Here is a 14,669-nt window from a genome sequence, read left to right as displayed (position 1 = left end):
GAGAGGGGCAGGCCAGTACAGCAGCAGGAAAGAGAGGAAAAAAAAACCAACAAAAAAACAAGCAAACAAAAAGACTCAAACCACATTAAACAATCTTATGTCATAAATCCTGCCTCACTTTCTGGGGAACAGAGACCTTGCAGGAGCCATGGCCACTGTGAGCTAACTGGCAATAGCTCAAGGACAAAGCAGTAGGCAACACTTCACAAGAAACCTCTGCAGGTTGGCCTGCACTTGGCCACAGATCAGATAAGGAGTTTTCCAATTCCTATAAAGCAGCAGGGACGCTGGTTTTGTCTCAGAATTCTTGTACTGAAGGCCTGATATGGGCAGATTGCAGAACGCTCACCTGTTCAGGGGGATGCACAAGGTGTTATCTGCCCTGCAGCCCTTCAGGAGCTCTCACAGGCAATGGATAAGACACACCTAATGACATATCAGTAATTAAAGAAAAGTGACAGCCTTGTTTTTAGGAGGCTGTGCAAGAAAGCAAGGGGATAGAGACCTCTAGCAGGTGCATCTCCCTTACTGCTGCAGCAGGGGAAGGCAGCAGCAGCAGAGCTCTGCAGCTGCCCCCTCATCCAGAGGATGGAAATCCAGCAGAGCCAAGCAGCAAACTGATGGCCAGGCAGTCTCACACAGGGAAAAAAGCGAGGTCCACCCACAGAAAAACAATGATGCCTTGAAAACCTCTTTAAAATTTTGGAGCCGAAAGTACTTTGGATCAGCACCGGAGCACGTCGATTATACACGTCCTTCCCCTGCTCTGCCTGGGATTGGTGCCACATATTGATGTGCAAATTACAGAGACAAATCCCTTTCCTTTCACTCTCATAAGCTAAGACCGACACTCTCAGATAAGAGCAGGGAAGGAAAGAGGGGAGAAACTATATACAGATAAGTGAATATAAAGAATAATTGTCACACCTTCCTTAAATATTTTACCGCTGCTCCCAAAGGTTTTCTCTTTCCTGTCAGAGTACAGCTGAAATGATAAATGTCATGTAATAATTTTATTCACATGAAAAATTGTTGATTAAATATTGAAATCTTAATGGCCTGGTTTCACTGTAATTCCAGCTCTATATGTTTCTAATTGTGTAGTCAGTATTCAAACAGCTAAATCTTTGGGCTTCCTATGCTGCTATTTACACCTTGTTGATTCCTTCTTAACCTTTAAGAGCTATTGAGAAATTAGGAGATTATTCTTTTTCATCAGTTGTAAGTAAAGCATGACTATAAGAACAAAGGATGATGGAAACTGCCATGGATTAAATGAACAGTATCTGGAAAAAAATGTATTTCAAACACATGCAAATGTCAGCAGTATTAAGATAATATGGTGCTCAAGTGGATGCATCAGAATGGCTGCTGCAAATTACTGGGATTAACCAGGAACTATGTTCTTAATGTTAATGAAGTACTGCTGGGGATTGGAAAGCTGCAGCAAAGCATAATGATAGGATGTGCACACCTTAGTTACTGTGTATGTCATAGAAGAGAGGAAAATAACATCTTCTCATCTGGCACATCTTCAGACCCGTTTCTAACACCCTGTCTCCTCACACCAGCTTACAAACACGCTGCATCCCCAGCCAGAGGAGCAGGCACTGAGGAAAATACTGATTTATCAGGAATAAAAGAGAAAAAATAGCAGAAAGAGCTTCAGCACCACTGATTTTATATGCTTTACATTTTCATGCTACAGGATTAAGGAAGGTATATTTCATTAAGATAGCCTGGTTTACATAGGTTATGCTGAAGTGCCACATAGAGATAATGGTTGGGACTGCAAAAAACAAGAAGCAGGCAGGAACTGCTGTCACACCACATTTTCAGTTCCTTTTTCATTATGTCTGTTGGTCATATCCTCAATGCCAGTTGAGGTCTGAAGGGTATATCATGGAATTAATGAGCAAATATTATTATGAGGGGTTTTTTTCCTCTTTGACAAGTCCTGATTTTCAACTGCTTAGATATTTCAGGCTGCCACACTGATGGATGTTCACACACCTAATTTGCATTGTTTTGAATTTGCCTTCACTGTGTCCCAACATTCAGCAGAAACTTTGTTATTACAATAAGCTGAGAAATCCCATCTAAGAAACGCCAGCTGCGTTTTCTGAGTTAAGGTCAAATGCTTGCTGGCACCAGAATCAAAGAGGAAAATGAAGAGCGGCTGATTCATTTCCACTTCTTCCATTAAGTAAACAGTTGAAAATCTCATTCACAGTTATTTGCTTGTCCAAATACTACTTGTTTGAAATCATTTGCTGCTGATGTAAGACACAGTCAAAGAGAAGCCTCATTAAACTAAAATTCCTTCCTGCGCTTGAGGTGCAGTGACAACACCCAGGGAGCTGATAAAAGCACCAGTGCTGCATCTCGGATGACAAGCAAGGGCTTCAGTACCAACCCTCATTAACCAAGGTACGCACTTCTTGACTTTCAATGCATGTAAGAACGTCAGGAAGTTTGGGAGATGAAGCAAAATATCCTCTTTTCACCAGAGAAGAAACCATTCCTAACTAGCCACAGCAATGACATTTCTAAGATCTTCTGTTGAATTTTGCCTTTTCAGCAAGTAAATATCTGTTGCTATATACAACAGTTTATAGGAGCACCAAAGGAATTAAAATACACTATAAAATTTTTGTACCTCAGTTATTTTTTTCACCAGTGTAAAGAAAAGCTGATGCTGAAGTGCACTGTATTGAATCAAAATGAATAATGTTTCGTGCTTTCAAGGTAATATAACAATATCCTAACAAGAATACACTGTGAACCTACAAGCATTTGTATTTCAGAGCTAAGTTCTATACCATGGTTTGTGTCAATTTCTTTAGCATCTAAAAATAACTTCTGAAATGGTTGTACAATAAAGGGCAAAAGAGATAAACATTATTTACTTAAGGAAGTTTGTTTTCTTTTCCCAGATGTGTTATTATCTCCAGACAGAGACAAGTGCTTTAGCTCACACAAACTTCGCATACAGAAGATTATTCATTAGTACCTTCATGGTAATAATTTTAGTACTGTAAAGAAGATACCCTCAAGCTCTCCAAGGGATCCAGCTGCATTAACATCCAGTCCCAGCAAGCCACAGCAGCCCGTGTTCAATGCTGAGCAGTGAAAGAACAGCTGCACTGAGTCAGACAAAAAGTTCAGCTAGCCCAGTCCCTTAACTCCAACACCAGGGATAAGCAGATGTCTAGGGAACAGGCCAAGCACAGATCTCAGGCATCTCTGCTACCAAGCAGTTTAAAAATACTCTGTAAACCTTAAGGACTTGCTGTTTCTAGAACTTAGGCAGTTTTGCCTTGAACTACTGCGAATTTTCACTATCTGTCATATCTATTGACAACAAATTCCCAGCGTTTACCAGTCATTTTATGAAAAATTATGTCTTTGCTTGGCAACAAAGCTGGTTCTTGTCAGTTTAACTCACTCTTAAACATTTCTATTTTAGAGATAATGAACTGGCAGTCCTTAACAACTACCTCTGTACCATTTACAATTTTGGAAACATCTCTAATGTTCCCTTTCTATATCAAATAGGCCACCACAAGGTCTATTCCTTCTGCCTTTCAAGGATTGTTTACAAAATGTTTATAAAATGGGCTTTTCCCTCTGCAAAAGGAATTCCAACCCCATGAAATTTTGCCTTTATTTAGATGTCTGGTAATTCTGATCCTTTTTACAAATTTCAGTGTTTGAGAAGCTCAGATGTCAGTTCTATAGACATGGACATTCTTCTGCTCCTGCTGACTTCCGTTCGTAAAAATGTACTGAGAAACTTTCCATTATTTAATCAAAAAAATAACTTTTATTTTCAAGTTTCTTTTCTAGTTATTCCTTAAACACACTTTTTTTTTTTTTTTTTTTTTGGTGGTTTGGCTTACTGAATTTTTATATTTAATCTGCCAAGATCTAAGAATCTTCTCTTTCCTTTGGAAAACAACTTCAGCTTTTCAAATTATAGCTTTGCCCTTTTTATTACTTTGATTTCTGTTCTGTTTAGCCTCACCAACTTCTTCTTCTCAAGGGATTCTGCTAGGTGATATGTATTGACCCTGTGGTTCTAAGCTCTTATTTTTCTAGCATAGTCCTCAGGCTGCCTGGAAAGTTTTAATTCTCTTGGTTGCCCCTTACAACTCCTTCTTAACAAGATTCTTCATTTTTATGTAGTTCCTCTTTTTGATGTTGATTACCATATAATTGCCCAGACTTTATTTTTTGCCTCTAGGTGCAAACAGCAAATAAATACTTTTTAAAGAATGAGCTGAATGAAGATGGTGCTGAGAGCTCCCTCAGTCTGTGACACCCTTTGGAAGATTCTAGAAATTGTATGTACGAGGTAGAAAGGTAGGTTAGGGATATTTGAGAGCATTAGAAAGTAAAAAAAAAAAACAAAAAAAACCAAAAAAACCCAAACAAAACCCCCACAAACAAACCAACCAACCCAACAAAAAATCATAATCAAAAAGCAACAGTAAGTGGAAAAACAGATCTGTCCCTGCCCTCATCCCCCAGAGATACCCACAGCCCCTCCCACCGCAGGGATAACACAATCCATCCCACCAGCACTTCTTCATCCTCGGTAAATCTCTACAATTCCATCTTAAAAGTGACCAATCCAGTTCTCCTAAGCAGGAATAAACCAAAGCAATGGGAAGAGGTGAGCCAGGTGCAGGAGCAGGAGTTGTCCCACAGCCCCTGGAGGAAAATACTCTGGAGCAGCAGTCTCCTGTGCAAGACTGCAAATCTCATACTCAATCTTTCCTTAGCTCCTAAATAATGTAAGTTTTGGGATAATATGGACATGGCAATTTCATTTTTAACCAGTCAAAGAATTCTCCAAGATCTTCCTTGCAATGCAAAGTCAACGACTACCTAAGCCAAAGAAGGGATAATTTGTTGCACTACTAATAAATTAACACAATCTATTACTTCTCTTGCCTCTTTACTGTCATGCCTGCCAGAACCACAACCCCATTTATCTTGTCATCTCATTTTTTCCTGAGGTTATGCTGATCAAAGAGCAGAGTTAAGCTCCTCTAGAAGGATGGTGCTTTACCCTGCTAGCTTACAGCACATTCGTGTTCTGAGGGTGCTCTGCTGCTGTAAATGTGGGGTAAAAATGCAGATATTCAATGAGCTGGTGCTCCCCTGTGACACTGGGTGTCCCACTTAACATCTGCTACACACATTCCTGAATTGTGAAACGTAATCAGTATAATCAGCATGATTTACACTGAAAAAGTTAAACTAATGTGCCTTTTTGTGTTCTACTGCCAGAGTTTGATTCAAAAACTCCATAATTTTATGTGTAACTGTAGCTAAACACTTGTCTACAGAAATTGAAGTATCTAAAAGGCCAAACATCAGATCCTCTCCCAAAACTTCCTTCTCATATTCTAACTTGCAGTCTCGTACTTAGAATTACCTCTGTATTTCAATTTTATCTATTATTCTATTCCACAGGCCTTTTTTATTTCAGCATGTGTTTCCACCTGAGAGCAAGGAAAAGAATTATTTCAAAGGCCATACACATGCAAAATGGATTTAATGAGTACTAAAAATGCTGCGTGCAGTTGTTTTTCATACTGTACTTTCTGCACTTTTATGAGTAAACACTGCAAAAAAGGGATGCTTAAAAAAGAGGAAAAGCAATTATTGAATTGAGCCTATTAGGCAATGTGATCATTTTACAGAACACTAAAGGGGAAGTTCTTAAGCACTGCAGGAGGTTTTATTGTAAAGTGTAATTTTCAGACAGCCACTAATGCTCCCACCTGCTTCTTTTTGTGTCACACTTTTTCTAACACCAATTTCCCTGCTTTCTGCAAAATACTGGGGAAAAGAAAAAAAATTACAAAAAAGTGTAGAATATCCCAGCTGGAAAAGAAGGTACAAGCTCCCAGAAGGACAGGATGTTTAATACAAACTGAAATTTAATCTACTGAATATACATACTGTATCTCAGCAAAAATTCTACCTGCTTCATAATATGTTATCTACAATATCATGGCATAATTCTACAGTGGAGGTGTAATGTCAGTGAAATATTGGTATAGAAAGCCTTAAGTTGAATATTTACACAATCCTTTAAAATAATTGGCTTTTACCTGCAAAGACAAACTACCTATCTGGAAAGTTTCACCAGGCAGCTTTTTTTCCCTACAATTCATATGATATTCTTCATAAGATTTTAGAACATTTTCCTGAAAATGAGCACTCATTAAACATAACATAATAGATGTGCACTAAATCTAGGCAGGAGATATCATTAGCATGAACTCCTTCAAAATTAAAATAATTCCAAAATTGGTCAACATTTCTCTGTGTTTGACAATAACCACAGGAGACAGAGTGATTAACATCAGCTGAGATGGGACATATCACATTAGATCAAATTAACAGGGTTTGAGTTAACCATAACCATCACTCAGAGTAAGTTCCTTGTGGTGAAATAGAAGCTTACACTTCTCCAAACAGCAAAAACCATACAGACAGCCTAAATGGGATAAAGATACAGAGATGAAAAATCAATGCTTAAAAAAAAAAGACAAAGTAAGAACATTTCAAGAAACTATAACAAGGGCAAAGAGACAGGCAGGACAGAGATACCAGTGGTATTTTCAGAAGACAGGCTCTATCTAACTGCTGAACAAGCCAAATTCAAAGAAAGACAACTTGGAAGGGACAGAGAGCAAGACAAAAGACAGGAATAGGAGAGCTTGAGCTATCCTGAGAGCTGTTCCCAGTGACAAGGAGCACAGGCCTGAGGACCCTGAGGAGGGTTTCTTCCCCTTCTCCCAGTCTGTATGCACAGATACAATACCCTGTCCGCTTGTAGGCATTTATTCAAGCATATATTTACAGAACCTTGCCCAAAGCTGTGTGTGACATGTGTCCCTGGAAACCTCACTGTAAACCCAGAGCATTCAGAAGGCATAAATCAGATAAAGATATTTCAGCTAATGCCAGCTCTGGGATCAAGGCAAAGAGAACCAGGGGGGCTCCTGGTTAGTTAAATGCACAGCATTTTTGTTCAAAAACATCCACCTTTCTGCTGAGACAAAGATCTAAACATAAAGCAGTGAAACCTCAGTACCTAAATTCCCCCCCTCTTTTTTTTTTCACCCCCACTTTTTTTGATTTTACTTGTAGATGGTCTTTTCCAGAGAAACCAGAGACTCTTACAAGTCAGGATCTCTTATGTACAAATGCATATGAAGCTTAAGGGAGAAATACTTTGATGCCACATTCATATTTTGCCAGGGTAGTATTTCATCATGGATATGGAAAAATCCATCCAATTTTCCAAATCATTAATATTTATTGATGCTGCCTGAGCTTCCAGTTTGAGCTGTGGATTGATTCTGAACAGTGATTTATAAGCACAGAAACATGGATGCTTTTCCAGATTCATTATGATTATTCATATAGGCAGAATTGATACCAGCATTCCTTTCTAGGCTCCTAGGTACTCATGACACAAATCCAGATTGCAGTGAATTAAATCTATGTAGAAAATGAGATCATTTCTTACAGAACCTCCACCTTATCCACCAGAGAAGCCAGGAAGTGCATCATATCAAAGGAGGACAGAAAAAATTGTCCCTGGACAAAAGGCTGGCCATTAGAATAATGACTCAGAGGCTAAACCTGCCATTAGGATGCAGTTTCAAAGCAATATTGGCAAACTGCTTACACCACAGCATTAATGGCTGAATGTCAAGTGGGTTTCTGTAATTTTCTGCCCTGGATTCTGATTTCACTCTTGAGCACAGGTTTGTAGGCGTGCTAAGAAGGCACTGTCACAACTCAAACCAAGGATGAGCTGTCTCCTGAAAGGGAGATGCTGTGTCACTGCAAAATACTCTTGGGAAAACAGGGGCTGTGATCAATGTTAGACATGAAATATACACCACTTATTTGTCAGTTTAGAACTTCAGACTTTTTGCTGCTTCAGTTCCCAGCTGTAAATTTGAGGCAAGGGAATAATCTAATCAAATAAAGGTGTGGTAAAAGTAAACATTTAAATATTTGCTAAGTTCTCAGATACTATGGGAAATTTAAAAAAAAAAAAATAGAAAAAGAAAAAAAAAGGTATGAACAGTATGAAGGAACTCTAATTATTTCTTCTGAGGGTATGAATCAAATAAGACATACAGATCATTCATACCTACCATTCCTAATTAGTGTTCTACTGAAGGAGTCAACCTCTTCAAAGGTTATGTCCTGCCAGAGTTTTCAGGAAGAAAATCATGATTATATTTCTCATCATACAGAGAAAATCAGGAAATTCAAATGTGTCCCTCCTAGTATTTCTCAAAATGCCTTCCTTAGGTTCAGATGTCTTTCCACTTTGAATTAGTTTGAACTAAAGCAAGTATTCAGAGGAAGGAAGATATTTTCTGCTCTTTTCTTTACCTTTCATCCTTAAGCCTGTGACAGAATGATTCATGAGATAAATGTTTCCATATTTTTTTCAACTACCAAACATGTGAAAACTCTGCAGAAATGGCAGGATCTGTAGGTGAAGGAGACAGTGAATGTTGTGTACTCTGACTCTGGCACGCCTTTGGTGGCTGTCTCCAACGCCATTCATTGCATCTAGGCTGTGATGTCACTGTCACCTGGAGGCTTGCACCATTCCTTGGGTGAAAAACTGCCTGTGCCATTGATGGAGCTGAAGGAACACTCCACCCAGGGGACAGTTAAAAGCAGATTTCTTCAGGAGTCTGTCCTGGGTCCTGTTTAACTCTTTAATACCAAAGACCTGGAGGAGATGGTGGAATGTGTTCATTAACACCTGGCTGTACTGACACACCTGAGGGGAGGCCACTGTTCAGAGGGGCTTCTGTGGCCTGGAGGAGTGGGACAAAAGGCTCCTCATGGGAGGCAGGGAATGTCCTCAAGGATATAAAACACAACATCTAAGCTGAGAAGAACCTGGAAGCTGTGGCAAAGAGCAGAGCCAGCTTGAGTCCAGTCTCTGCTTAACTCCCTTCACTGGCTTTCCTCTGTCTCACCTAGAGCCCTGTCAGGTCCTTCTCAAATGAATCAGCCTCTCTCTCTCTGAGTGGTGTGTGGTTCCTGTTACCATTAGTATTTGTTGCCAGCAGCCTTTGCAAAATGTTTGTCTCACTCAAGGGAGTCTTCTTCAAACAGATGCTAGAAAAGAGAGGACACAGTGTGGAGTCACCACCAACATCATTTACAATGACTTTATAGCCCAAGCCTGGCTCCTTGGTAGGCACTCATTATTAAAAGTGAACACTATTTCTCACAGTAAAATGTTTATTTGTTCATACTTTATACTACTCTGTACATATTAGTGTTTGGTTTTGGTTGTGCTTTTCTCTATAACTCTCATGAGCTCACAAATCATGTTATTCTAATGAGGGATACCTATGCAAGTTTTCTGAAATAAAAATCTTCCCTATTTATCTCAAACAAGGCCAAATATTCACTTTATATTAGTCAACCAACTGCACTATGATTCCCCTGAGCTGCATGGAATGGAAAGACATTTCTCTAAAGCACACAGGAGACAGCTAACCCTCTCTTTGTTTCCTGTGCCCTAATTATTCCATTATATTTTGACGCCCTTTCTCCTGAAATGACACTGACATAAAAACCCCACATACTTCATGCATGCTTTGATGAGAGTACTAAGAATATTAAATATTGAACCTTTCTTTCATTATGGGTCAGGTTTTGAACTTACTTTTGGGGCAGTTTTGAGTCACGAGACTATATTGTTAAGATACAACAGTGTATAGAAGTTACATCTTGCAACAAGAAAACATCGGCTTTTAAAAGTTTTTGTAAGCACAGATAACTCTAAATGACCATTTTGTTCTTCACTTTCTGTATTTTTTTACATCTACCTCGTGTTTATTTTAAAATACTGTCAGGCAATATGACTTCAGAAAAGTCTAGACATTACATAAAAAGGATGTCTATGATTTCTGAAGTTTAATTACATTTCCTTCTTGGGAAAATAAACAAAATCTTGGTAAAACTATATATTATGCTAAAAGAAGAAATAAATTAAGAAGATTCAACACCACCTTACAGATATATTAGGCAAGCTCATTGATGAAAATGTTACAGACTGACAACTGCCCAGAGATCCAGCCAAAAGAACTGGAAAAGTAAACAGTGCTAAGAATTGAAAAGATAAGAGATTCAATTTGGTTTGAAACTGCACAACAGTACCTCCAAAAAGGGAATGCTGTTGAATAGTGATACCAAGTACAGTGTCTTGACCTCAGTTATGCAGAGAAATGGCTAAATACACTTTTACCCAGAAAAAAAAAAACAAACCAAAACAAACAAAATACAACAACCCTGGACATCAACATTACCAAAATTGTCAGTAGGGGGAAGAAATCAGTGACTGAGTCTTGCAAAAGGAAAGACTAATGTAACACAAATACACCAATTCAAAGTTTCCCAAAAGAAAACTCTTCAATTTGTTCTACCAACTGGGCATTTGGACAAAATCCTCACAAATGCTATGTCTTGAGGTCCCTTAAAATAATACACATAACTGGGTATACACCTAGAGTGAGTCATGTTTCTGCAGTAAGCTGATGAATATATTTACATTTTTCCTTTGCATCGACAGAAAATTTTAATTGAAAATGTCATAGATTTATTCATACAATATTCCAAACACCAGCCTTCTGCTGCTGTTTCTTAGTGCTGGTGCCTGAAGAGCTGCACAATTGGGTCAGAACATCATCAGATCCACATGTCCTTCCTCTGCAAAGCCATCACAGAACAGGCAGGAAGCCTGGCCTGCTCTTTTTATTGGTATTGTCCCACTTCCACAGCAGCACCACAGTGGTTACCCACAAGAAAGTCATTTTCAGCTCCTGCCTTGAAGTGACAGAAATCAGCACAGGGAGCCAGAGCCATCCTCATCCTCCCAGTGATGAGCAGAGAGGCAAAACAGCAGTTACAGAATTAGTGCAGTCTGTCTTACACCCTCTCCTGTTGCCTCGCTGAACCATTTTTCCATCTTCCTTTTCACCCCTCTCCCACTCCCCCAGCTTCTCCCCCTTAGCCCACTCTCAGCATCCCTGTTCCAACATTGGGATCTCTGTTCCAAGACCAAGAATGTGGGGTGAGATGGACCCATCCACAGCAACTGGAAACCTCAGAGCCTGGGATAATCCCAGCCCATCTCACACGCTGTGACAGCTGATGCTGCTCACATCCAAGGGTCTGAGGACATTTTTTCTCTCTGTCCAAAGTCATGGCTAATGACTGGCCAAGAGAAATCTTTTACCCTAAATTATTACCTTAAATGAGCCCTCAGCAGGGCCCTAGATGTAACCCCTAGTACAGCTGTTTGTAGCTGTTCTTTGTCCCTCTGCTGTATCTCTGCTGTATCTCTGGAGGATGCTGTTTCAGCAGGAGATGCAGAGTGCAGCTGAATTCCCAGAGGTGTTGGTTTCAGCAAGCCTTCCCTCCCATCTCCTGCTACAGGACTGCAAGGCTTTTCCACAGGACTGTAAACACAGAATCAGGGAAACGATGATGCACATGGTTTGAGAGACAGAATCCCTTCCAGGAAGGGCTTGGTGATGAGCTGTAAGATGGTGTAAGCACATTCTAGTCTCATCCTGCTTTTTCCATTTTGGGAAGGAATTACTCAGCAGCAGCTATCAGTATTGTCGATGTCACCACAGCCACCACCTAGCTTCACCCTTTCTCAGTTTTCATCTCAAATGTCATTTTGAAGCTTGTGAAAACAGCTCTGGGATGCAAGAGAAACGCACCTCCAAGTAAGTGCTCACTGATTGCTGCCTGCAGGAAACAGGAGAGACTGTTGTACCCGTGACATAAAGCGTACAGAAATTAACCCAAAGCGTGGAAACGGCCGTGATGGAGCATGGCTGGCCCTGAGCTCTCCGTGAAGCCCACAGCTCATCACTCACCTTGTGACACTGACACATCTGGGCTCTGTGGAGCTCTCCAGTTCCTCTCCCCCAGCCAGAGTACTCACAGTGCAGGCTGGGAGCATGACATTCCTGCTCCTCACGCTAGGCCACTGCAAACTGCTCCCAGGAGGATGCCTATTTATTACTATTTATTACTATTTATTACTGGCCCTGTGCCATCCAAGACTGACCTAATGAAGCAATACAGAGCAGCTGATGTTGGCAGTGCCTGTAGCCTGGACAATTAGAGGTGCATTTATTCATTTATTGGCAAATATATTTATGGGGAAATACTTGTGCCCCAAAGGCTACCACATCCAGGTCCCTTCTTGATAATTCTGTAATGTGAAGATTGTTGTTTTGGTTTTTGTTTTTTTTTCCTTTCAAAACCACACGTAAGTTTTGCATTTGAATCTTTTAAGGATAGAACACAGCTTTAAATAAATAAACAAATCAGTGCACACCTTAACTGAAGCTCTCTTTTAATGACTAAGCTTTAACCAGTTTCTCCTAATGGTATAAAGTATGTCCATAATATAATGAGTACCAAATAGAAAATATTGTGTATGTCAAGGTACCTCACTTTTACTCCTCTGATTCTTTCCCTGATCCTGCTGTTGAGTGAGGAGCTGAGTGGGGCTAGAATGCCTCGAGTGTATTAGCCAAAGAGAGCACTTCACATGTAGCTGTCACCTGTCATGTCCTGAGGAAAATACTGAGATAAGGAAAATGCTAAATATTTCCCCCAGAAAATGGTGAACTCAGGGCAATCAGTGCTGACCTCTTTCCTAAAATTAAGCACTTGCACATCTTCAGCAGATTTTGAAAATAAGGGGGAAACAGACTCTACCTCTTCATACACAGGGGAATGCTCAGGGGTTATCAGATAAAAGGATAATTCCTTCTCCTTCAGGTACGGTATAAAAGCAAGAGATGGCTCACAATGGATTTTCGTGTTGTAAAAAGTATTTTTCTCAGAAACACACACATCAGAGGTACACAGGTACACAGAAGACCAATTCAATTGACCATCAGGTCAGACTAATTAGATGGACTTCCAGTGTTTTGGTCTCAAGCAAGGAAGAAGCATGATCTAGGTGCTGACCCAGCCAAGATCTGGATGGAGGAGTTGCTTTAAAATGATGCAGGCACATAACATAAAAAAGAAAAGTACCTATGGAGTTTAAATTATGCCAGGCATAACTCAGAAGAGCTTTTCAAAATAGAAATTTTGGACTTAAATGCCTCACCTGACCTAAATGTGACTTCAGACTCCTACATAAAGCAATTCCATGAAGCCACTAAAGTTACACCAGGGAGAAATTCAACCATAAGTGACATGATTTTTGTCATGCAATTTGCACCTTTTCTAGATACTAGATTCAAAATATTATTCCATTACCATCTTCAAGACCATCCTAAATCTGTGTATCATCACTACACTATATATTGATCTTTTGAGCAGGTCAATATTTAAGAAACTTGGTTCATAATAACTTAATATTAAGCAATTGGATTATTTATATATGTATTTATGTGTAAATATATAACAGCTCTTCTGAGCAGTTACTGTTTTCAAGAGTCAAGTCTTTTTAAGTAGTAAATTCTGTGCAAGGGTGGTTACCCTCTGCAGATTTGTCTTTAAAGATATTTATTTATAGAAAAGAAGTTAATTCACAAGGAAAACAATTTATAATCTTAAGGCAGGCTACACCCTTCCAAATCTTGGTAGAAACAGGCAGCCAACTTGCACACATAATTAAACTTCAAATTCCCCTGTAAATGGCAGCCAAAGTTCAATACATTTTTTCTGAGGCTGGCTGATGTGGGAAGATTTTCATGAGATGTTTTCTCCTCTATCAATCCAATGATGTACACAGAGACAGATTAAACTTGCACACCTTTCAGGTTGATATACCTGACTGGAAAAAAAAAAAAAATCTCACAGCTGGAATTCTTCCTGAAAACTAAAATAGATGACAAAGTAAAAGACCAATCTTCTATAGACACTTAATGAAGACAGGCTTCAAGGGGTTTTCTATAGCAGAGAGTACTTTACACCCCAGGAGGAGACAAAGCCAGCAGATTTCTGCAGCTGAGGATTGCAGTCACAGCAGAATAAGTAAAATAACAAAAAACATATTACTTGTTAAATCACTTACACTGGTTTTCCTTTGGATTCACAAGTCAAAATTATAGATTGTCCTTCTTCAGGCCATGAATTGGAAGAAATGATTTTAACTAAAGGTGTATCTAGGAAGAAAAAAATAGACAACTTGTTGATATACACAAAAAAGATTTATTATCTAAGAGTACATTCTTCTCTATTTACAACAGACTAAAGCACAGATTTAATTTACACTTGGAGACAGTTTCATATGGAGCCTTGTGCAATTTCCATTGTCTTCAGGAAGGCAATAAAAATGACCAATGTAACTAAAACAGTAACTTTTTATATCCCCAGGAGACACAGACAGAAAGCATGTGTATACTAAGAGAAAACAATTTTTTATTTCTGTATTTGATGCAAATACTCCATATGACTATCCAAAAGTCTGATATCAAACAAAAAAAAAAATAAAAAAAAAAATTGAGAATGAATAACAAGTACTCCATGCAATTGTTTGCCTATTTTTAGGCTGATATGATGGAATGCTGCTATTAGAGGAATGAATGCAATGGTGTACATTTGAATAAGAACCC

General features: G+C 39.2%; 1 protein-coding gene and 1 long non-coding RNA gene across 4 annotated transcripts in view; both read right to left on the bottom strand.

Annotated features, from left to right (window-relative positions):
• The window catches only part of CADM2 (cell adhesion molecule 2), a 579,337-nt gene that overhangs the window by 69,991 nt on the left and 494,677 nt on the right, over nt 1-14,669 (bottom strand). For all 3 annotated transcript variants that reach the window (XM_086883564.1, XM_086883566.1, XM_086883565.1), the window contains one exon: nt 14,129-14,219. In XM_086883564.1, coding sequence (XP_086739690.1) covers nt 14,129-14,219 — 91 coding nt within the window. The remainder of the gene's footprint in view (nt 1-14,128; nt 14,220-14,669) is intronic.
• LOC147654430 (uncharacterized) lies at nt 384-8,575 on the bottom strand. Its single transcript, XR_015285215.1, has 4 exons — nt 8,440-8,575; nt 8,196-8,247; nt 928-985; nt 384-426 (listed from the first exon to the last, which is right to left on the bottom strand). It is a non-coding gene; the product is annotated as an uncharacterized LOC147654430 (long non-coding RNA).

Source organism: Cyanistes caeruleus, chromosome 3, assembly GCF_971803275.1.
Source record: "Cyanistes caeruleus chromosome 3, bCyaCae1.hap1.1, whole genome shotgun sequence".
NCBI lineage: Eukaryota > Metazoa > Chordata > Aves > Passeriformes > Paridae > Cyanistes > Cyanistes caeruleus.
Note: the sequence above shows the minus strand (reverse complement) of the source record. Positions and strands in the feature narration are given on the sequence as shown.